The 24,514-nt window shown below is 35.0% G+C and overlaps 1 protein-coding gene and 1 pseudogene across 9 annotated transcripts in view; one reads left to right on the top strand and one right to left on the bottom strand.

Moving 5' to 3' along the window:
- Window positions 1-24,514, top strand: part of Fryl (FRY like transcription coactivator) — a 235,277-nt gene that overhangs the window by 117,876 nt on the left and 92,887 nt on the right. For 5 of the 9 annotated variants that reach the window (XM_047565924.1, XM_047565922.1, XM_047565921.1 and 2 more), the window contains 12 exons: window positions 5,788-5,867; window positions 6,232-6,312; window positions 8,816-8,984; window positions 9,252-9,344; window positions 11,762-11,860; window positions 12,903-13,004; window positions 16,230-16,274; window positions 19,037-19,140; window positions 19,440-19,548; window positions 20,864-20,950; window positions 23,312-23,483; window positions 24,317-24,449. In XM_047565924.1, coding sequence (XP_047421880.1) covers window positions 5,788-5,867; window positions 6,232-6,312; window positions 8,816-8,984; window positions 9,252-9,344; window positions 11,762-11,860; window positions 12,903-13,004; window positions 16,230-16,274; window positions 19,037-19,140; window positions 19,440-19,548; window positions 20,864-20,950; window positions 23,312-23,483; window positions 24,317-24,449 — 1,274 coding nt within the window. The remainder of the gene's footprint in view (window positions 1-5,787; window positions 5,868-6,231; window positions 6,313-8,815; window positions 8,985-9,251; window positions 9,345-11,761; window positions 11,861-12,902; window positions 13,005-16,229; window positions 16,275-19,036; window positions 19,141-19,439; window positions 19,549-20,863; window positions 20,951-23,311; window positions 23,484-24,316; window positions 24,450-24,514) is intronic. The other 4 variants (XM_047565930.1, XM_047565926.1, XM_047565928.1 and 1 more) reach the window with 1 other exon arrangement.
- Window positions 1,567-2,285, bottom strand: LOC124994135 (proteasome activator complex subunit 2-like; annotated as a pseudogene).

Genomic DNA, 24,514 nt, shown 5'->3' on the forward strand with positions numbered 1-24,514 from the left:
TCGCTGACTCCCAGCATCCCTGTCTTAACCTGATTTTGTTGTTTTTTACTTTCGTGTCATGACAAGAGTATTAAATTTTGGGAAGTATAGCAGAAATAGCCTCAGAACAAACCTTGAGTATTCTCTAATGTCCACTAAATACACCCTCCCTGATAATTCAAGGAGAATTGAAGCTGCTGCTTCTGAAATCACACCATTCACAAGATGTGAAAAAGTCTTGATGCTAAAGGTGGAAATACTAGTCCAAGAAGTCATAATTTTTTCTTTCTGAACTGAAATGAGATTCTTTCCTGTTTTTTTTTTTTTTTAATTCAGTATGAAATGTTTTTATCACTATTGAAAATAAGGGGAGAAATAGAGACTTCAAGAATATCTATGCAAACTGATAATGTCCATTCTGTAAGTAAAGTGTCAGAGGTTGTGCATTTTTTCTTCCAAAAATATAGATATATTTCTTCTTTCATTTCTGTTTCTCTGCCATTCTTTTCTAGTAAAAATTTAAGATAAAAAAATATTTTTGCTCTTTTGTTTCATTTTTTAAACTGTGTTTTTCTATGTCAAAAATTGGGGTGTACAGTGTATTCTAGAGAAATAACAACCTCAGAACTTCATTTCCCTCATCCATAAAGTAGAGGGCAAATATCTACCTTTAAGGCTGTTGTGATATAAATAATGTATATAAAAAGGTGAAGTTTCTGACACACAGCCATGTGAAAAATGCTGATGGTGGTAATAGTAGGGTCATAATAAAGAGCACACTGCATGACCAAATGTTGTTCCTGGCTGACACTGTTAGACTTCAGGCATAACTGGAGCAAATGAAGAATACCTGGGGGCTGGGGTGTAGCTCAGTGATCCCCAGCACCACAAGAAAAAAAAAAAAAAAAAAAAAAGGGAAGGGAGGGAGGAAGGAAGGAGGGAGGGAGGGAAAAATGTGTGTGTGTACATGTACACGTATGTACTTGGGAAGAAGTCATACATTTAAGTTACCTTGGTGTGTCCTAAGAACATACCAAACATCCCTAGGAGGGAATTAATATGGTAAACCACAGCACAGTAAATGAGGTACAAAAAAGTAAATCACATGAAATGTAGATTTCATGTTGCCTTATTTTAAGGTCACTAAAATGTCCAGGGCTAACTTAACATGAATTTCAGAATAAATCCTAGGAGTCAGGCTGCTTGCTCATTTCTTTCCTTTTCTTTTCTTTTTTCTTTCTTTCTTTCTTTCTTTCTTGCTTTCTTTCTTTTTCTTAAATCTTTGTTCAGTTTTTATTTAGACTGTCTTTTTATTTGTTCTAATTATTTACACATGATAGTAGAATGTGCTTTGACACATCATACATAAATGGAGTATGATTTCTCATTGCTCTGGTTTTACATGATGTAGAATCACACCGGTCATATAGTCATATATGTACATAGGAGCATAATGTCAGACTCATGCCACTATCCTTCCTACCCCCATGCCCTCCCCTCCCTTTACTCACCTAGATTGTTATTTTTTTTTGTTTTTGTTTTTTAAATCACACAGTTTAGTCATTTATGTTCCTTCTAATCTTGAGCTTAGTACATAGATGGTTTCTCTTCACCCTTTGGGTTGACAATTTTCTTTAGGTTCCTGTTAATGATATGATAAAGCTCAGTGTAGAAGGCCCTGAGGTCGAGAACCATGACCCTGAGCTCCCCATAGGCTGCCTCACCTTGTTCATGCACTAAGGCCTGGTAGTCCATTACATGAGTCTCCTTGGAGGCCTTGGCCACAGCATCCCCACGTTCTGAGAAGTACTTGGAAATGGATGTCTGAAAGCCTTCCCCTTTGGTCTTCATAGTATTCACCCTCTCCAGCACCTTTTCCTGGATTGCCACCCCAAAATCATTTCCATCCTCAATCTTAGGGATCAGGTGCTGGATCCAAGTGATCACCAGAATACATTTCTCTTTGAGAGTCCAAACTTCTGGCTTAACTAGAGCAAGCAGGGCCAGGACCATCTCATTCCCAGGGAGAAAGCCACACTTGGGGACTTCTTTCTTCTCCTGCTTATCTGTTTCCATTCATCATCCTTGGGTGGGGGGTCTGGGATGGGGATATCCTGGGGTGCCCAGAGGGAGGTCAGGTCAGCCACATTGAGGGAGTCCTCGTGGAAAAGCCGACTCAGGTATATGATTTTCTGTGGTAAAAATCTGTAGAGGAATTCCTCAGCCTCCTGGAAAAGATTTTGTCTGAAGACATCCACCTATTTTCAGGCCTTCCCACTCAGGTGCACTCTACAAGGCTTGGCCATACTACTCCAGTTGCTAGATCTCGGTTCACTAGCCCCCTACCTTGTCTTTTAAAAAAAATATATATATATATATATATTTTTTTTTTATATACATATTTTTAGGTGTTGATCAACCTTTATTTTAGTCATTTATTTATGTGTGGTGCTGAGAATCAAACCCAGTGCCTCATACATGCTAGGCAAGTGCTCCACCACTGAACCACAACCCCAGCTAGATTATCTTTTTAATATTGAGTTGTAGCTCCTAGAAGAAATCATAGGGTCTGCACTGTAATAAATAGGGACAGGCAATGACTTCCTCAGCTCTTTCATTTTTTGAGACAGGGTCTTACTAAGTAGCTGAGTCTGGACTTAAACTCACAAACCTCTTTCCTCAGCCTCCTAAGTCACTGAGATAACAGGCCAGCACCACCATCCTGGGCTTAGGCTGCTCCTTCAAATGCATCCTCTTCCTGGCTCAAGTTTGACTTTGCCACTAGGTGAAGTGGTGGAGTAATGGCATGGCTGACCGAAACTGAGAGGACCAGTGATTCTAGTACTCTCTTGTTACCCTGGATCTTATTTTGTTTGTCCAATCCAAGAAAATCAGGCTAGGAGAATATAAGCCTTATACCATCTGCCTTCCTGCCTCCACGGGTTTTGATTCCTACCATCCTCCCACCTGGCCTGGCCTTCAGTGTTTCCTTCCCTCATTCTGGTCCCTTCACCTATCTAAATTTCTGAAGGGTAAGAATTTTGACCTGGTCACTTTTAGAGAAAGTTGGAAAGGGATAACAGGACAAGGAGTAACGTCCTGTTGTAACGCACCAGAATTTGCATTCTTTCAGGGCCATTAAGTATGGGGATTTAAGCTACTATCTACATTTTAGAGGAGGTAGAAACTTTCTCAGGTTATATAGCTAGTAAAAAGAAAAACTTTGGTTTTACTAATTCCAAAATCATTGTCTTTCTCCACTATTATCATTAGAATGAAGAAAATGTGTTTTTGTTTATTCTATAAAGTTTCATCATAGTTTATTTACAATAAAGTGGATAACTTGGTGTGACTGTAAGGGCATTGCTTTTAAGTTTGCTCTTAATATGAGCTGTATCATGTGATCTAAAAGAGGTACCAGGTAACAACTAAAAGATTTTCATGTCTTTGCTTCATTGACCAGCTGGCATTCTGAAATTTCTACATCACTAAGATATGATTGTAATTAATACTTTTTAACGATGGGATGCATCTGCCTATAAAAGATTCAAAACCTTCTTGTAATTTTGAGATTAGTCATAAAAGTCCTCATTAAATAACCCTAATTGCTAGAGAAATTCTGGAATTAGTTTAGCTTACCAATGTGATACAAAAATTAAATGATTTTTCCAGAGTCTCCACAATTGACTATGTAGAATAAATTCAGATTTTGACCCATTAATAGCATGAGATTTTAAACACTCACCTTCTACTTATTGATGAACACACCTCCTTTCTTTCCTGAGTCATCAGGATACTTTACAAAGGTTTTCTGAGACCAGGAAGGTGGGGTCTGTACTATAGCCGCTTCCTCACTCAACCTCTGATCTGGTGGTTAGGGACGTACCTCAGAGTGCATTTTCTTCACATTGTATTCCAGGTCTAGGCCTTTGGGACAGTCTCAGTTTCCAGGAAATGTGAGGCGAATGCTCTTTCTGATCCCCTTCTGGTCAACAATAAATACTGAGCCATTTAGCCAAGACAAGGGCATACTCTTTGCTCATGGAGTACAATCACGTCAGCTGCTGCTCCCTTACTTGACAGTGATGTAGAAGTGGCGCCCGTGTTCCCCTCAGTGATGTATCAAGTTAGTCACCTTCTTGTTGAGATAATAAATGTAAATGAATAGTTATTTCTTGAATTTCTTGCCCTTATGATAATTTAATCATGGTTACTCTTATCTAGTGTCTCTCTCACAATCACATTTTGCTGGTTCCTGATCATTATTCAGGACTAAATTCAGCTGCCTCTTGATAAACTCCCAAGTTGCCTTAGTAAGAAATAAATTACCATTTTAAATCCTTCCTTAGGCCCTTAAGAAACATTTGGCCATCTCTGAGTAATTACAGTTCTCTGCTATTCTTTCCTGGTCTAGTTTATAGCTTTCTTGTTTTCATTTGTTGTCTGTATTATAATTTCATCATATTGATAGAATGCTACCATCTATATTGTCAGAGTTATTAAGAAAATGAAACTGCTGTGTTTTCTTACATTGGACCCCAGGTCTGCAGAATTAGATAAATCATGATTCTGCTTTAAGACACTCCATTGTCATTGGTCTCTTTATGGTGGCCTGTGTGTGTGTATTTTACATGTGGTGTCTATGTGTTTTACATGTGATGGTTACCTACCTATGCGCCTACTGCCTGAGACCTAGAATATTACCACAATTTAAGCCTAATTATATGAGTTTTTCCTAGTTCACTCCCTTTTCTTATCCCTTACCATTTGACTGATTTTTTATGTTAATTATCTCCTTAACTTTAAAAAATGTTTTATATATGTTTAAATAATATATGAATTTTCCTTGTTTCTGAACTTTCTAAAAAATGGCATCATACTGTTTATTTTCATCAAATACTTGTTTTTTCACTCAAATTACATTATTAATTTAATCCTTGAATTGTAGCTATATATCATTGTTTTTCTTAGGCATGTATGCAATTTGCTAGTATAGAAGAAAGGGAAAAGATAGTTTTTGCTCTACCCTCTTAGGTTTTAATGATTTGGGCCTTACAGATTAATTTGATAGAAGACAGATTACAGGTAAAAAGGTTTATTACATATATGTGTGGAGGCCCTCATAAAAAAGAAATGAAGACCCTGAAGAAAACCCAAGGGCTTGTGTAGGTGGGGAAGTGAAAGACAGAAAGGGTTTGAGCTTCTAGAAGCAGTGAATTATGGGAAGGTAAGTACATGGGGGAAGTCAGAGGAAGGTACAGATTATTTACTAAGGCTTGTTGGGACAGTTACATCTTCATGCTCACTTCCTATCTCCAGTGGCAATGAACCAGGAGGAGACTTCATACCTGGTTCAGGGTGGACACCTTCAGAAAGGAAAATTCATATGCGGTCTTTAGGAAATAATTTCTTTTTGTTTGTTTGTTCGTTTACATGTGGTGTGAGAATCAAACCCAGTGCCTCATACATGCTAGGCAAGCACTCTACCACTGAGCCACAACTCGAGTCCCAGAAAATAATTTCTTTTTTAGACAATTTTAAAAAAGATAAAAACCAATTTATCTTTAGAGATAATTTGCATTATCTCTACTATTTGGTCTTGTCAGGCTTGGTTTTTTCCCATTGAATAGGTATAAAATGATATGCTTATGTGCTTTCATTCTATTACTGACGAAATTAAGCATTTCTTCATATGTTTATTGTCATGGGAATAAAGTGGTTGATTTAATTTAAGTGATGGGAATAGTCACAAAAGTCTCATTCATAAGGTAACTTTTCCTTACATGATTTTTTTTTTTTTAATTCTAGATTCCTGTTCATCCTGTACCTGATCCCTTAGTTCATGAAGTTCTAAACTTGGCTTTTAAGCACTTTAAACATAAGGAAGGGTAAGTAAAATAGCAACTTGGAATTGTTGCTTTTCTCCAAAGTTCAAGTTGGGACTCTTTGAAGATAATATGAATTCTTATTTTAGAGTTCAAAGCAATAATTTTCTCATTTCTTTTGAATTGACACAAAAGGCTTATAGGACAGATTTTGTAAAAATAATTCTTAACACTGTAGATTAGATTTATAAGAACCAGAAGTTTAGATTTCATGGTAAATTAAAACCTAGACAAGAAAATTTGTGTGCTATCATACAATGAATGAATATTCAAAAAAATATAATACTCTGATCAGGAATTTTAAAATTTGTTAAGAGAAATTTTAGAAACATTTAATGAGATATTATTTGCTTTATTGCTATTTCAGATATTCAGGAACCAACACTGGGAATGTGCACATCATTGCAGATTTATACGCAGAGGTGATAGGGGTTCTTGCCCAATCAAAGTAAGTTTTATAAATCATTGATTTCAACTTGCTTTGCACTTCAGAATGTTTCATTCCTAACTGATACAATAGACTGATAGTTAGAGACCCACCATTTTTGCCATCAAATTATCATGAAGCCCTCTCCACCTTTTATCCTTTTATTACTCTTCTCTCTTCCTTACAGGCTCCTTTAAGTAGCACCCTTTCCTCATTTCACTACTTGTTTTACTTTATTTGGGGGTTTCCATAAATGTCTGAATCAAGTAAGTCAGAAATTGCCAAGAATAGTCAGGACATTTACCTTATTCCGTATTTTTAATAATTTTTATGAGAAGTGTTTTTTGAAATCTTTGTTTTAGAACTTTACAGAGCTAATAATTACTTAATACTTTCCAGTTGAGTGCTTTTATTTCTGAGATCACAATACAATATCTTCTAATTATCTTATTTGTGTTAATACTGAACAGGGGGCCAGGGGATGGAGCTGTATATTAGAATGCTTGCTTAGCATGCACAAGGCCCTGGGTTTACACCCAGGACCACAAAAAGGGGAAAAAAAAAAAATGGTAACCAGAGTTTTGATTAATAGAAAATACCCTCTGCCATCTCCCACCACCACCCTCAAAAAAAAAAAAAAAAGTGATTGGATTACACCATTGAAAGTGTTATTCAGTTGGAGTTACATTCATTGAGTTGTAATGAAACCCTATTTTAATAAGCAGTAAAGTATCTTTAGCACCTTGTGGTTGCTCTGAATTTCTGGAAGATTTTGGATTTCCTTCTGTTGCTAAGAGAAATTTATAAGGAAGTATTGGTTCATATTTTCTTGAATGTTTTTGAAAGACTCTTTGGCCCTAAAATCACCAAATAACAATCTTTCTAAATTCCAAGAAGGCAAGCGCAATTATTTTAATGTGGGAATAGTTAATGGATAGCATATTTAATAGCATTTTAATTTTAAGTAATATATTTTTCTTTTTTAAAAATATTTTTAAAGTAAAGCTTTATTTGGTATATTTTTTACACTAAGGGCCCTTATATGACCCATGCTTTAGAACTTAGAATGTAGTTTGAATATTTTAAATGATTTAAGACATAGACAATAACACCTTACTATGTCATATATGTTTACTCAGTAATGAACCCCTAATTCAGGAATATGGACACAAATCATGGATGTGAGCCATGTTATATTTCTCTTTAAGGCATAGTAATCATGATTTTTTTTTAAAATCAAAGATGAATTTCCCTCTCAGGAATATAGATCAGAAGTTCTAAACAATACATTAGCAAGTTTCAGTCAAGGAGAACAGTGCATTATAGCTTGGATAATAAGTCTGAATGACCAGTAAAATTATAAAATGATATCAGCCTTACTAGGCTAATATAAGAGAATCATCACTTTAGAACCATGTTTAGGTGGCTTCTTGGGCATACAGTGAGCATGGGACAAAATGTGGACATATCCATGTTGTGCTTAAGGCTCACAGCTGGTGGATGAAGCGGGAGTAGGAAAGGGAGGGGAGACAGAAAAATGCTTGGGGTATATTTGAATCTTATCCCAATTTTCTTGGGTTGTGGTGATTAATAATATTTTGATAAATTTAGTAAAATAAATGGATTCTAATACTATTTTAATGGAAAAACTTTATCTACTTTATATTTTCTTAATGCTAAAAATTTTCTTATAAAATGATTTTCTCTAAGATTCAAATCAAAATAGATGTTACACTTCCTAACATGTCCATATTTTGTTAATCCATGATTTTCTTTTTCCCTCACTGTTATCACAAGAAAGCATGACTTATTTGAATTATTTTAACTGTCAGAAATGAGTAATATTAACAGTAAAATCTTTCGTTCATTCATATTATATAAAGCAGGATAATAAAGTATTATTGATTAATAAACTATTAGGTGTCTTTTTAAAGAATTAGTTTCTAGTTTTAATAATTGTGATTTGAATCCAGGATTGTGCTCACATTTCAAAACCCTTTTGATTTTGTAGCTTACTCATATTAGGAGACCCATGCCCTCTCTCTCCTCTTCAGTTTTTCTGTGGTGTAGTAAGATTAATTTTAAATGATAATTAATATTTTAAAATTGTGTTGGCTTATGTCTTTCAAATAGATTTGTAGTTCCCAATCTGCTGTCTTTGTAACTGTCATCATAAACCTATAAAAGAGCCTTAAAAATTGGAGATAACCTCGTATTTATACAGCGATGTTTTACGGACTGGTTATTTGGTCTTATTTCATTATTAATTGATGGTAATGGTGCTGTACTGATGACATCATAGGAATAAAGAAATTCTATCTTTACCCTTCAAGAACTCCTAGTTTTAAAAATAAACCAACAGCAAGTATAATGTAACAGTTTCCTTTTCCTCTGTGTGCTTTTGATGAGGGCAGAGAAAGGAGGTGGTATTTGGGCAACACAACTTTGGATTTCACCCTTAAATACCATGTGGAAAATTAGTGTTTTTAATTCACATCAAATTATGTCTCCATGTATATTAAAGGTTTCAGGCAGTCAGGAAGAAGTTCGTGACAGAATTGAAAGAACTGCGACAGAAGGAGCAAAGCCCACATGTGGTACAAAGTGTCATCAGCTTAATAATGGGAATGAAATTTTTCCGGGTGAAAATGTATCCTGTAGAAGATTTTGAAGCATCATTTCAGTTTATGCAGGTGATATACCTTCTTAGTGGTAGTAATTAGAATTAGCCTGACAGTGGTGGTTCTTGTTCTTCATGACTCTCCTGAAGAAACAAAATATACCTAAATTAAGGCACCATTACTTCTTATTCCAAGAGCTAAATTCTCACAAGTGTGGATTAACTTTCTTTTTTTTGACCTTAGTTTCTTGGTATAATAGGAGAGTGTCTCACAAAATTGTGATATTATAAATTCATTAACCTGTTTTTCTAATCTAAATATACCTTTTTTCCCTTCAAGGAATGCGCTCAGTATTTCTTAGAAGTAAAAGACAAAGATATAAAACATGCACTTGCTGGTTTATTTGTGGAGATTCTTATCCCTGTAGCTGCTGTAAGTAGTTTTATTTTTTTATGGCTTTCATATGTCCTGTGAGAACCGTACAACCCTGTACTTCATTTCCTCCCTGCAGACTCTTGCAAGGTAGTAAGTAGGGGCTGTTAGAGGGCTCCTCTCATTTCTCAGTTGTTCCTTAGATATCACTCTATTTTGTTGGTTGGTGTCCGTGTTTTGTGTATCCTTCCATATGTTTTATTTGTGGGTTTTTTTTTTTTTTTTTTTTTGTGGTTTCAGATGGTAGAATGAATTCAGCCCCTCTTAGTCTATCTTGGCTGGAAATAGGATTTAAATACTCTCCTTTATTCAGATTTTATTCTAATTTTTTTTTTTTTTTTTAAATGAAGAAACATTTTCATGTTGAGAAACTGAACTGTGTTGACTGATTTTTCAACACAGGTTTACTGACTTGTGACCTGTATGTTTGTGTGAACTGGTTTGCAGTATTTATGTACTGCCTTTGGAGCCATATTTAGAAAAGGTGAACAGAGAATTGTAAGAAAAGTCAAGAATTTAAAATATTAAGGACAGAGTGGTTGGCACGATTTTTTTTTAACCTGTCTTGAGTATTTACTTGTAATTAAATATTTAGTTTTCTTTTTTTAAAATGGAGAATAACAGAAGTCCTGAAGGTTTGTTTAGAGGTTTGCAAGTGGTTTGAGTCAGTCCCCTCATCCTCTCATCCCAGTTTTTAGATACATTAGGGCCATTTATTAAAAAGAAAATGGGCTACTATTTATGAAGCCCTGTCAGTTCTCCCTCTATGATCATTAGCAAATGTACTTCTTTTTTGTTTGTTTGTTTCCTAGAGATGGTTTGAATTACCACGTATCCAACCCAGATTTTTGTTTGCACATCCCCCTTAGTCTGAGAATTCTTTTTTTCTAGGACTCTAAGTGAAGTTAGGTTTTAGTTTTTAAGGTAATTTCACCTAAAGGAGCAGGTTGTGGGGAGACAACATCTGGGCAGCGGTCCACTCTCACTGTGCTGCCTGATTCCTTATGCCACGTGCCAGGTTCACCAGTTCACTAGGGCTGCCGTGATTACATACCACAGGCTGGGCAGCCTAACAACGAAGTACCCCACAGTTGTTTTGCAGCAGTGGAGGCTAGAAGTCTGAGATCTGAGAGTGTCAACAGCTCGGTTTCTTCCCAGGACTGTGTGGAAGAATTTGTTCCCAGCCTCTTGCCTTGTTTCTTGTGGTTTGCTGAATATCCTTGGTGTTCCTGAGCTTGTAGGGGCAACACCCCTATCTCTGCTTTCATTTCCACATGATTTTTTTTTCTTGTGGGCAAGTCTGAGTCCTTATATTCCCTTTTGTAAAGGACCCTGTAGTCATGTTGGATTAGGGCCACCCTAATCCTAATTTAACTAATCAGATCTGCAGTGACCTTTTTCCAAATAAGGGTACCTTCTAAGGTATGTGAGGTAAGGGCTTCCACAGAGGAATTTTGCAGAGATATGTTTGAGTCCATAATGCCAGGCCTCTGCACAGCAGTTTCTTCTGCTAGAACATTTTGCCTCTCTAGTAATGCTAAATCCTCTCCCTGGCTGGCCTCCCTTTATTCATGCATTATATATTGAATGTTTTCTGGTGTCAGGACCCTCCTCTATACCCAGGGAGCACAACAAAGAACAAGATAGAAAAAGCTCTCTCCTATTGCAGAGCTTAGTCTCAGCACAGGAAACAAAGAAAACTAGGATGTAAAATGTGTAGTTTACAGACTATGGCAAGGACTCGGAAGAACAGTAAACTGCATGGGACTGCAGGGGAAAGATTGCCAAAGGCTTAGGGGAGTTGAAATTTTAAGGATCATGATTAGGAAAGACCATCACCTTTGAAAGAGGTGGTGAAGGTTGAGGCAAAACTAAAGGAATGAGGAAGACTCACTCTATCTGGGGGAAGAGCATCTCAGACAGAAGGAACAAGCGTGGGTGTCCTAAGGCAAGATCACACTTTGAGGAGTTCCAGGGACACATGGAAGCTAGTGCAGCTGGTCCCAGTGCACAGGGGCAGAGCAGTGGGAGGTGAGGCCAGAGGTGTCACGTAGGAGGCCGATGCAGTGTGGTAGGGAAGACTTTCTGGTCTCAGCTTAGAGGCTGCTTCCATGTGGGGTTTGTCTAGTGGCCCCCTTAGTGCTCCAGTGCCTAGCCATCTTGCTCTCCTGGGGACTTTAGGCCACATGCTCTCTGCCTATTTGCTTGTTTGTATTCTATGCTTGTTCACACAGGGCAGGGCCCGGGTTTATCTTATTTACTTAACACTTGGTCATCTGGCATATTATATTTCCTCAGTGCAGATCTTGATGAATTATTAACTACTTTCAAACTTTACAGAAAGTTCTTGTAATCCTTGCATAGTTTAATGTTTCTAACTACTTTCTTTTCTGTTTGCATTACCTCTCTCTACCTAGGCTGTTAAAAATGAAGTGAATGTTCCCTGTTTGAAAAATTTTGTGGAGATGCTTTATCAGACTACTTTTGAACTGAGCTCCAGGAAGAAGCATTCATTGGTATTTAGAAATATTGCAAAGCTTTACATGTTTAATTGGGAGTTTTGGCAGTTGATTTATGAATTCAGGAAAGATTAAAGAGAATTATAAAATCTGAAATTATAAAATTCCTGAAGTGCAACACTAGGGAAAATGTTACATATGTATTTTCTATTCTTAATTTTATCTTATTACCTCTACATCTTATAGGTTATTCAAACTTCCTCCTAGGTATTTACATATCTTGACAAGTCTTATAAATTTTGTATTACATTATGGGAGAAATCAAATGTAATCTTATATTTAACCATAAATTCCTTTATTTTACATTATCATAGATTGTATTCCAAAATGTCAGATTTTTTTTTTTAAAGGAGCCATTCTCTAACTATATCTCTTCTATTCTTAGATTAAAAACATTTTTTCCATTTAACCTTCTACTTCATGTTACTTTTCTATAGCTTGGAGAAAGTTTGGAAAACTGGGTACATATTTGACTAGGTAAACTAGAGATCTAGCAATAATAAGCATTGATTGTGCCAGGTCTTGAGCTGAGTCCCTTGCATTCTTTGTCTTCCTTAAAGCCTCATGGCAGTGTAGAATATTTGTGATTATCATCTCCCACTTTACATGTTTAGTGCTTAATGTAGCCAGAGGTTGGCAAAGAGAAAGCCAGGACTTGAACGCCAGTCTCTCCTTTGATCCTAGGGCCTGTGTTCATAACCACTATACTGGACAGTGGGCTCTAGGGTCCAGGGAGAAATATGAGCATGTTTAAACTCTGCGAGATGGTAGTTCAAGAAATTTTCTTCCCACTATTATGCATAACTATAATGCACTAATGAAAACTCTAAACAAAAAAATTGTTCTTATAGAAAATGTATCCTTTATCATTCTTTGCGAGATTATTCTATGAGATTATATTTCTTATTACAAATGGGAAGACCTCATAAGTTATTTTACTTTCCTTGTTTGTTTGTCAGATTAAATGAAATAATCATTTACAAGTCCAATGACTGTTTTCATGAAAAATGTTAATTTGCTCTTTTCCTATCTCCTGTAGGCTTTATATCCACTAATTACCTGCCTTTTATGTGTCAGTCAGAAACAGTTTTTTTTAAATAACTGGCATATTTTCCTACAGAACTGTTTGTCACATTTAAAGGTAAGATGTAATTACATTTCTGACCTGTGAATACGGGGACTAAAATGTATCCATTTTCAGACATACATTAAACAGTATATAACAAAACCTTCATTTAAAAAAATGTTTTTTAGTTGTAGATGGACAAAACCTTCATTTTTGTTGGTCCATTTGAGTAATATTTTGACACATTCCATTCTTGTGTACTTTATTTCTCCTTTTGGGAATCACATATAGAAATGCATGAATTTTTGATGGAAAATTTAGTTTGTCTTAGGCAAAATTGTATAGTTTCATGGATCATTGTTTATACTATCTTAGATCTAGCAATATTGGTTAATAAATAAATTTCTTAAGAATTACAAGGTATTTCCAGGTGAGATGATACACACCTGTAACCTCAGTGCAACTTAGCCAGACCCTGTTTCAAAATCAAAAATAAAAAGGGATAAGAATATAACTCAATGGTTGAGTGTCCATGGGTTTTAGCACTAGTACGGGGGAAAAATTTATGAAAGTGTTACTTAATATCACAAAACCTTCCATGTATTTATTTTGTCTTTTGTTTGTTTATTCATTTATTTATTTAGTACTGGGGATTGAACCCAGAGGTACTTTATCCATAGAGCTACATCCGCAACCCTTTTTATTTTTTAATTTTTAGTTAGGGTCTCCTTAAGTTGCTTAGGGCCTTGCTAAGTTGCTGAGGCTAAATTCGAACAAGCAGTCCTCCTGCCTGAGCCTTCAAAGCTGGGATTATAGGTGTGCTTCACTCTACCTGATCCCCCCCCCCCCGCTTGTCTTTTGAGAAAATTGCAGTAATGTTGGCTCAAGTCTTAGTAATATGAAAAGAGCTTTGATAATAAAATATCACCAAAAATGCATTAAGTATAACTGGTCAAATTTAAAAGTGTGGTCATGGGTTCACATGAATGTAAAAGTTCCTAAAACAATTGTTATTTTAATGAAGAAATACTTACTGCCAACACTGTTTGGAATATCCAGGTTCAGTCTCTCATAGTATTGACAATATCTGTAAGAGATAGAATTTTCTTCTTCCCTGCTCTGCTAGCAGGACCCTCTTTTCTTCTTTGGATAGGAACATAGCTAATATCTGACAGAGAGGAGGGATTACTCACCTCGTGTCATGTGAATGCTCAATGTGGATACTCCTTTGATAGATGAGACTGTGAATATTTGCTGAAAAGTTACAGCAGCATTGCAGACATGACATGTCCTTTTCTTGTTATTTCTCTAAGTTAGACTGGAGACTAAAAACCTTAAACTTTAATGATAGTGCAACTGAGGCACAGGTAGATTAAATGACCTATCTCTGTCCTTGCAGCCCATGGTGGTATTGTGAGAACTAGACTACTGCTTTCATACTTCTGGAAAGACTCACTGGTTATAATTCTGTATATTGTTTTCATACTTTTATGTATCATTTTCAAAACTGCTTTGATTTCTTAGCAAGGCATACTGAATATGTGTCTTTGAAAAACACTTTTGTCTCCTCCTAGATGTTATTTGCTATTATTCATATTTGGATAAAAATTGGTATTCTTTCTTTGCTTTACTTATAAAAACTATCAGGACTGAATCAGTCAAGCTGATTTAACTCTTTATGTCTTGCAACCAGGAAAGAAATTTTATTTAAAATTAATTGCATCACATTTGTTTCTGTCCTTGTTTTGATAATTCATATAGATATAGGTACTTAAGGGAATGGATAATTTTCTGGGTAGTGTGAGTTTTCATACTTAAAAAATATTTTTAAGACATGCATTTAATTTGTTTCTGGAAGGTTGCTTTGTTTCATGACAATTCATACTTTTCTGTTGCTTGTTGGAATTTTTTTTAATATATATACGTTTCCACCTAACATATTTGCAATACTTTCGCAGTACCTTAACTTTTTTTTGTCTTAAGGCTTTCGTTTAAATTGCTCTGTTTTCTTTAAACCCTTACCTCCTGTTAAATATTTCTGGCATATTGTCCATTTTCATTAATGGTGCAATATCAATCTGCCAGACTAAAGGAGATAAGAGCCACTTAGCATGAATATTTGGAATATAATTGTCTTGGCCATTAACCCTTAGCTTACATTAAGGCTCTATTCAGCAGAAATTTTATGACATTAAGTTTTAGATACTGTGGTTGTTTGCATAGTTGAGGTAAGGAGTTTTGAACATTTCAGGAAAAATTATGGTGGTTATTGGTTGTAACAGTTATAATTTATTTTGCTTATATATTGGAAAATTGTTCCTAGATGAAGGCTTACCTAAATTGATAAAGGTGATCAATTACTTTTATTTGATTCAAATAATCTCTTGATTTAGAAAACATCTACAACAGTTTTCCATTGCTTAGACCCCTTTCTTAGGACTAATTTTTGTTAATTTTTACTGGATGCTAGATTCATTATCTCATTTAATTTTCACTGAATAGAATATAAGTAACCCATGTTTAGGAAGCCAGCAAGTGACAGAGCTTTGCATCCAGATTTGTCTATCATTACATAACTTTTGCTCTCTCTGTTCCACCATATTATCTCCAAACGTACTATGAAGAATGTTGCCGTACTGAATATTTTAAGGAAATGTTTTGACTATAATTCTGGGATTTTCAAAAAACATTATCTCTAGGGTCACAAAATAAATATGGTGAATTTTCAAGGCACTTTTAAGATATTGCTATACCAATTTTTTTAGTTCGTGACCATGAAAAATGGGCTTGATTCCTATATGCCCAGAAATAACATGTAAGAGTGTCATTTTATTTTCACTAAAGAGTTAAATTTCTCATTTATGTCCTAAAGAGTATTTGGTAGTTTCCCATTCCCATATTCTATTTTATCAGTTTAGGTGCTTAAATGAAAAGTGATTTTCAAGTTTCTGAAGAATTTAGTAGGGAGATAAAGGGATAATAAGTGTAGATCACAGATAAAAATAATTCTTAAAAATTTTTTTTGAAGTTGTTTGAACTCACATGTAGTATTTTAAGAGGGAAAAATTAGGCAGTTAAAAATTTAAATATTTGCTCTTAGTTTGAGTGTTGTAGGTGTATCCCATGATGCCCAAATGGTGGAGTGTTTTCCCTTTGTTTCTGGCCACCATCTTGGAAGTTTCAAATTTCTTCTAAATAGAGACCTTGGTGAAGAGCCGTCTTGTTTTGTGCTTATTTTCATCTAACATGCATGTGCTGCATCTCATGTTTATGTTTGCTGTCTCACATTGCTTTATTTAGATGCCATCTAACAACAGTATCAGAAAACAAATAGAAACACTCCAGGTGAGTTGTGTTGACATTACAAAGTAAAATATTGCTTTATTTTCTTTAAGTGTGGCATTTGTTTCTCCTTGACCCATTGTTGCATTGCATGTCTAATTTATTTGTTCAAACCTGCTTCTGTTACTGTTAAAGAAAGAGTAGCCCACAGCAGAGCATTCTTCAGAAGGTTTATGATTAATGTAACCCCACGAAGTTGGATTTAAGAGAAAGAAATGATACTGAATGCTGATCTTGCACCAAACTTTATCATTTAAAAATATTGTTTAATTCATATTATATAGCTATTATAAGTGAAAGTAAGTGTTAGATACCATTTTCCATTGCAATTAAGGAGACAGTAAAATGATTTTTTTTTAAAAACTTACATCCTGTGGGTTTGAGTTTTCAACAAATTATCATTATTATTTTTTATTTTTAAACCCAGAGTAGAAAAAAGGGAAGAAACATTAAATGATTGCCACAAAGATCATACTTAACTGACTTATCAAAACTTTTTTATATATTAATGTTATTTGATTTTTATTTATTTGATAATCTGATTATTCAAGTTAGACCAAAATTGTGACTAGGAAATTACATAGCTTCCTCTAAGGCTCAGATCAATTTAGGATCTTTTTTTAAATTTGAACATATACAGCAGCATTGTGGCAACTGAAAAGTCATCAGTAATTGTTTTTTTTGTTTGTTTGTTTTTTTGTTTTTTTTTTAGTAATTGTTTTTTTTTAATCACTTTTCAGCTTGCTTTTTTCATGTTGTACTGGTGCTAGCTTGATAGTCCATCTTGGAAAGTTTGAAACTTGAGTTTTTTATGCCAGATATCTCATCACTTCAAATAGTCCAAATATTTTTATATTTATCTTTTATATGAGCACAGTTATTATATGAATTAGGACAAATATGTTTAATGTATAATTTTCACCGACATTTTGTAAATATAATTTAAGGTAAGTTTAACTTGGCATGTACATAAAAACTAGCTGAACTAGTTTTTAAAAAAATTTTTGATATTTTTAGAGTGTTTTAGGTTCACAGCAAGATCAAAAGGAGGGTACAGAGATTTCCCATAGTCTCTCTATCCTACACCTGTATACCTCCCCCACTATCAACATCCCCCACCAGAGTAGTACAAATGTTACTACTGATGAACCTACACCAGTGTATCTTATCACCCAAAGACAGTAGTTTTACATTAGGGTTCACTGTTGGTCTAGGTTGTTCTGTGGGTTTTGACAAATGTATGACATGTATCCACCATGAGAATATTAAACACAGTTTATTCACTGCCCAAAACATCTTCTGTACTCTGCCTACTTATCTTTCCCTACCTTCTTAACTCCTTGCTGAACTCATATTTTGATATTTGATACCTGGGATTTAAGTGATAAAAAACAAAGTTATGTTCTGTTAAAGACATTACTATAAAAAGCTTGGTTGTTTATTAGTAACATGTGTATATTATATGCACTTACTTTAGTAACAACTAGAAAACTACTTCAGGGAGTGTACTTGAAATTTGGGATCATTATTGATCTGGCAAAGGAGAGGGGGATTAATGTTGACCAGAAGAGTAATCGATTTCCATTTCTAATTTTGCCAATCTTCATGTAGATAGAGGTGCAAGCAATTATGTTTTCTAGGGAGTCTTTTATCAAAACACTCCCAGTTACCTTTTCACATTGCTTTTAATCATATGGTGTAGATGCTTATTGAACTATATCAAGAAAATCAAGGAGAATGCCTTAAGTTATTTTAAAAACCCTTTCTTAGTTGCCATATATAAAATAATTGTTTAACAATAAGAAAACCTCAACCAAATTTATAAAAATGTAAATTTGCAGCATCTTGATGAATGAATTCTACAAACAATTAACAGTTGTTTAAAGAGTTTCTCTTAATGAAGGAGATGATTAGCTATATTTTCAAAATTCACAACTAAATCTCATTACATGACTGTGGTCATTTGAGAAATTTACTTTTTTATGAACATATTAGAAAGAAAGTTTGCCCATCAAATTGTGACTGAAATGGAATAATTTTGTGATTCCAAATAATAATAATAATAATAATTTAAATAATAATGTTCTGATTTCAAATAAAGTTGGAGGTATAACACCTACCGCTTAATGAACATCTAACAGGTACTGTTCCAGATGACTTATAGATACTAACTTTCTTTATCCATGAGGTAGATGTGATATTTTCTTCATTTCAGAGATGAAGGAATTGTGATACAGAGCAACTTAACAGTGTCTAGGGATGGACTTGGATTTGATTCCAAGTGTTTTTAATTTCAGAATCTTGCTCTTAACTCCCTGGTCCATAGTTTCTCTTATAAGAATGTGGACTCATTAATAATTGGCATTATTTTGTATATGCAAATGACTATAATACCATTTGTTTTTTAAACTTTAAATACGTGTGGGCTGCAAATGAATTACTCTAAAAAGGAGTAATTTTTCTGTCATGTCAGTTTTGCAGTATGAACTATTAAGTAATTTGTGTATAACTTTGGAGTCTTAGATATAGTGAGAGAATTCTTTATTTTGGTATCTTATTTTGAGAGTATAAAGAAGAGTTTACCATTGCCTTATTTATGGTTAGTTTTGAGCCATCTGTACTTATCACATACTAAATATTTAAACCTCTTTTAGACTGAGTTTAATCATGGGAGTTGGAAGCTTTTAATTGTTGGCAGAGAAATGATCTTAATTATTGCAAATGTTTTGATAAGTGTATTCTTATTCTCTCTTGTTTTTAAACAGAATAAAGATCCTAAAATGTCTCGAGTTGCACTGGAATCCTTGTATAGATTGTTGTGGGTTTATGTAATTAGAATAAAATGTGAAAGCAACACTGTAACTCAAAGGTGAGTACCTTTGTTTTAAAATTCATTTAAGATGAAGTGTTGGGACTGGGGCACATGGCTTGGCCAAGCAACTCGTGCTTAGCATGTACCAGGCCCTCACATTAATCCCCAGCACCAAAATAAATGAATTAATAAAAGAAAGTCTTGTTTAAAAAAGAACCACACCAACGGAATTTTAGTTAAATATTTGGGGGAGGAATATAAGTTGACGTAAAGAGTAGAAGAACTTTTTGCTAATATGCTGCTAACATCATGGTCTTGTTGAAATTAATTAATGTTGAAATCTTCTCTTCCCATAGTCGTCTCATGAGCATAGTGTCAGCACTTTTTCCGAAAGGCTCCCGAAGTGTGGTTCCTCGTGACACACCTCTCAACATTTTTGTAAAGATTATTCAGTTCATTGCTCAGGTGAGTAATCTATTGTCATAAGTTGGAGTTCAAAATTTTTTTATACTTCTAAAAACATGCCATCAAAACATTGGTTAATATTGATGATGAAACGTAAGATTACTTATTGAATAGTAAAATAAATGTTAATTTTTTCTAGGGGCGGTGACAAAATAGGTTTAAATCATTAGTCTACACACTTGGAGAAGGACAGGAAGAAACACAAGTTTAAGCACTTTTAATTTAGGAAAGGTCTAGAAAGTGTCTAATAAGTTGGTCCAGTCACTAAATATTCCTGAGTATCCCGAAAGATTTCTCCAAAAATTATTTCCATAATCTGTTTTAACCCAGGTTCTCCGGTACAGATACAGAATCTACTATAGCTAGTTAAACCCACAGGAATCTTTTAAGGAAGACACATAGCTTACAGAATCACTAGCAGGACTCAAGCAACAAATTTTCTTCTGAATGACTAGAGGCTGTAGAATTGGACTATCAGAAGCTGCTGCCCCTACCAGAATCAAAAACTGTTAAATATGGAAGTCACACTGGGTGAGGTCATGTAATCCCATCAAGTCAGGAGGCTGAGGCAGGGAGGAGTCACAAGTTCAAAGCCAGCCTCAGCAACTTAGCAAGCTTCTAAGCAACTTAGTGAGACCCTGTCTCAAAATAAAGAATAAAGTGGGCTGGGGATGTGACTCAGTGGTTAAGCACCCCTGGATTCAATCACTGATACCAAAAAATAAAAAAAGAAGTTGCCACATAGGATGAGTATCATGCCATGGTCTCCACTGGTCAAATAGATTCTCCTTTCTTTCCACCCCCAACCACTTTTTCTTCCTCATGACCCCAGACTCACATTAGTATACCACCTGACAGGTTTATGTCACATACTGAAGCCTGTTTTTGTGAGGCATCTTGTGAAATATAATTTTAGCTTTGTAGCTGCTGCGGTAAAAGGAGGTTTATTAGATAAGGATTAAATGTGTGTTGAGTGAGACAATCAAATATTTTTGTCTTATTCTTTTTGAGAACCTCAGCCCTGGAGAAACAGGTAAGATTACCTCCTCAAGACCTGCTGCACACCTGTTGTCTAGGGCTTCCTTTCATCGTCATTCTACCAGTTCTTTCACTTAGATTATAAGTGATAAGTCATATTTTAACCTTAATTCATATGTATTTTTCTTCTGTTCACTTAGATGTATGGACTTTTTAAGGGCACAAACCTGTATCATTGCCATTATATGTATGATTTTTAGATGGGACTTAATATATATTAGCAAGTTATAAGGACTTACTAATTGATTTGTGTGTGTGTGTGTGTGTGTTTTAATAGGAACGTTTGGATTTTGCAATGAAAGAAATAATATTTGATCTTCTCAGTGTTGGAAAATCTACTAAAACTTTCACCATTAATCCAGAGGTAATATATATATATATATATATTAGTAATATACTACCCTGTACTATTTACTTATTTTGTTTGAGCAAAGTTTCTGGAATCAAAGCTTTTAGGTTTAAATTGAAACTCTACTTCTAACTGCAGATATGATTCAGGACAAGTTATTTCACCTTTCTGAGCCCTGCTGAATGATTTAATGGTCATGCTAAGCATAGTAGGAAATAACGGAGTAAATTCTCCAAGATATGCAGCTCATGCGGCTTCGAGCAATTCTGACATGAACTTAGGTTTTTTTTTTTTTTTTTTTTTTACTTTGAATGATTTCTGTTCAAGGTGCTCATTAATAAATGTCAGCCATTCAGCATTTATTGAGCACCTAAAATGTGCCAGGCACTGTTCCAGGTGTTATAGAAAGACAAGAATCCTTTTACCCAGAGGGAGATTACAATAAAAAATAGTAATAAAATATAATAAATATTATATTCTACCTCTGCTGATTTTATGCCTAAGGCATTAAATTTTCGTATTGTTTCAAAATATTTTATAACCTAATTTCCTATATAAGGCTAATGACATTCAAAAACATAAAAAGGCAAAATATGTGTTACCTTTGTTCTTATTTATTTTAAATTACTGTCAGTCCTCATGATTGAATTCTAAGATATATGTCTATGTGGTAACAAGTGGGTTTGAAAGTTATTGAAGCTTTTCACTTGTAGGGTTTTTAAATAAGCTAATATTTAAAGTGGGTAGACAGGAGTGTTTTTGTAGATAACATACTTGACATGGCTTCTAGCAACAAAAATCATAGAACAGAGGACATTTTCTTGAACATTCATTTAAAAAAATATTCTCTTCATTGAAGTTGATTTCTGAAAGTAAAATCTTTTCCTCACCAAAGTTCTTACTAGGACTAGGAAAAGTTTGAATTCTGTTGGTTTATTTTATGGATTATTGTTATCATTCTGGATTACTATATTTAGGATTATCTTCAACCTCTATTTCCTTTTCAGGAATCTTTCTAAGCTTGTGAAAGCTGGCTTAGTTAAAAATCACATAAAATTATCCCTTAACTCATTTATTCAAATACATATGAATTGCGATATGCTCAAAGAATGTACAGGTGAGGTGACCACTGTCACCCTTGCTGACTGCAGAGCTTCCTGCTTCCTCCGCAGCTCTCCGTTAACCGAGTGAAGCTTGACTATCTGATGTGTAGACTAAGGGAAGGCATCATCGCCCTGCCATGTCTAATGATGAGTGAAACTTAATATCTTCATTTTATTTAGACAACTAAAAATATATAAATAGTAGTTTTGTTTTCTTCCTGTATTCTAATGAACTACCTAACCCAGTCACTAGGAGGCATGTACCCTGCTTTAGAGAGCACTGGTGCATGTCCTGGGCCGAGGTGGTAGGGACACAGACAGAGGCCATGAAGGCCATTCACTGAAAAATGGAATATTGAAAAGCAATCGAGTTTGAGGAGAATATCAGTTCTAATCTGGGGCATCTTTTGGACATGTGAGAAGAGAGATCACATGGGTCTGAGGGTTTGAGTTCAGAGAGAAACATGAGATTTGTTGGTGGTCTGGGATGGGTGGTGTTTGAATCTGTGTTAAGTACGTGAACATTCTTTGGGAGAAAATACATAATGATAGGAGGAGGCAGCTTAGGAGTCTGACATGCAGGTAGTGATGCCACCACCAACTGTGGCACAAAAGAGCAAAGGAAGGGAGTGTGGCAGATGGGAGCGTATCCCTGATGAGTGAGCACTGCTTCAGAGAAGCAGTGTGGGGAATATCAGTTGCATGAAGATAATTGGATAGAGTTAGATGGGCATGTTTGGTTGAAAGGAAAGTGATAAAGATGCAACAAATGAAAAGAGATTGTTGATGGGAGAATGTTCTAGAAAATGCAAAAAGCAAATAGGATTTTAAAAACTAGGAAGGCCATCATCCCCTTCACTTAACAAGAGCAAAGGAAAGGAAGAAGAGGTACAATTCTGAGTAGATAAGTTGGACAGAGAGATTGAGAAAAGTTGTGTTTTTTCCCCTGCGAATTAAAAGAAAAGTCATTTGCTTAGAATGGAGAGATGATGGAGTGAAGAAATCAAGGTGAACTGAGGAAAAAGGAAGAGGTTTGGAATAAGCTTAGAGAACAGGAGAGACCCTTGACCACAGAAGTGAATGGATGGGATTTGGGAATTTGATACTAAAACAAAACTCTATTGCCTAGATTGGTTTAAGAAGTTGGACAGGTTAGTTTTCCTTCTGTCTTCTTCTTCCATCTCCCCCAGTGTTATTTGATAAGGTATTTCTGACATGAAAGAAGTTAATGTATGGCACTAATTTCTTCCTTTTGAAACTTTTTTCCCTGAAGAGAATGAACATAGGCCTCAGAGTCTTCCTTGTAATTGCTGACAGTTTGCAGCAGAAAGATGGTGAACCCCCAATGCCCACAACAGGGGTTATTCTTCCCTCAGGAAATACTCTTCGTGTGAAGAAAATTTTTCTCAATAAAACTTTGACAGATGAAGAGGCAAAAGTCATAGGTTAGTGTCAACTGGAATAAATAAATCACTTTGTAATATTGTTTAATATTCTTTCTAAAATTCTCTGGTCAAATCTAAAGTACATACTTGCCAAATATGGTTATTTTAGTATAGACAGTAGTATCAAATGAATACATTTTTGATAATGTTTGTATGTCTTCATGTCAAGAGTCTTCCTATTAAATCTAATTTCTCACAGGATACTGTTCAATTTTATCCTTTCCTCTAAGTAATTTGTTTTCTCTGTATAATTTTTACATAGTTTCTCCACTTATTCCAAAATACTAAAGCTGATCAGGGAGAAGAATATTTCACAATTTAAACTCCTTTGTGATAACAGTAAGCTAATGTCATTTAAAGATTGATAGGGTCAGGCTTGGTGGTACATGCCTGTAATTCCAGTGACTCCAGAAACAGGATAGAGGATTGCAGGTTTGAAGCCAGCCTGCTCAAGTTGGTGAGACCCTGACTCAAAGTGAAATTGTAGAAAGGACTGGGGTTAGGGAAATGATGTTTGTTTCATTCCACATGTATAACTACACAAACAGTGTGACTTGACTTTTATATCCAGAGAAATGAAAGTTGTACCCCATTTGTGAACAATGGATCAAATAATAATAATAATAATTATAAAAAGACTGGGGATGTGACTCAGTGGTAGAATGCTGGTCTAACATATGTGAGGCCCTGGGTTCAATGCCCAGTACCACAAAAAAAGAAAAAAGAAAAAAAAAAAAAAAGACTTAAGATCAATGGGTTTTTATTACCCAAAGTAACTAAGAAGTGTTTTTGTAATTTTTCATGTATTGTAACCATGAGGTTTTCTCCCCTAGGAATGTCAGTTTACTATCCTCAAGTAAGAAAAGCATTAGATAGCATTCTCCGACACTTGGACAAAGAAGTTGGGAGACCAATGTGTATGACTAGCGTGCAGATGTCTAATAAGGAGCCTGAAGATATGATTACGTATGTAGTAAATGATTTACTTTCATTGCTATTTCACTTTGCATAAAAGAGTACAGATGGTTCAT

The sequence above is a fragment of the Sciurus carolinensis genome, chromosome 10, assembly GCF_902686445.1.
Source record: "Sciurus carolinensis chromosome 10, mSciCar1.2, whole genome shotgun sequence".
Lineage (NCBI taxonomy): Eukaryota > Metazoa > Chordata > Mammalia > Rodentia > Sciuridae > Sciurus > Sciurus carolinensis.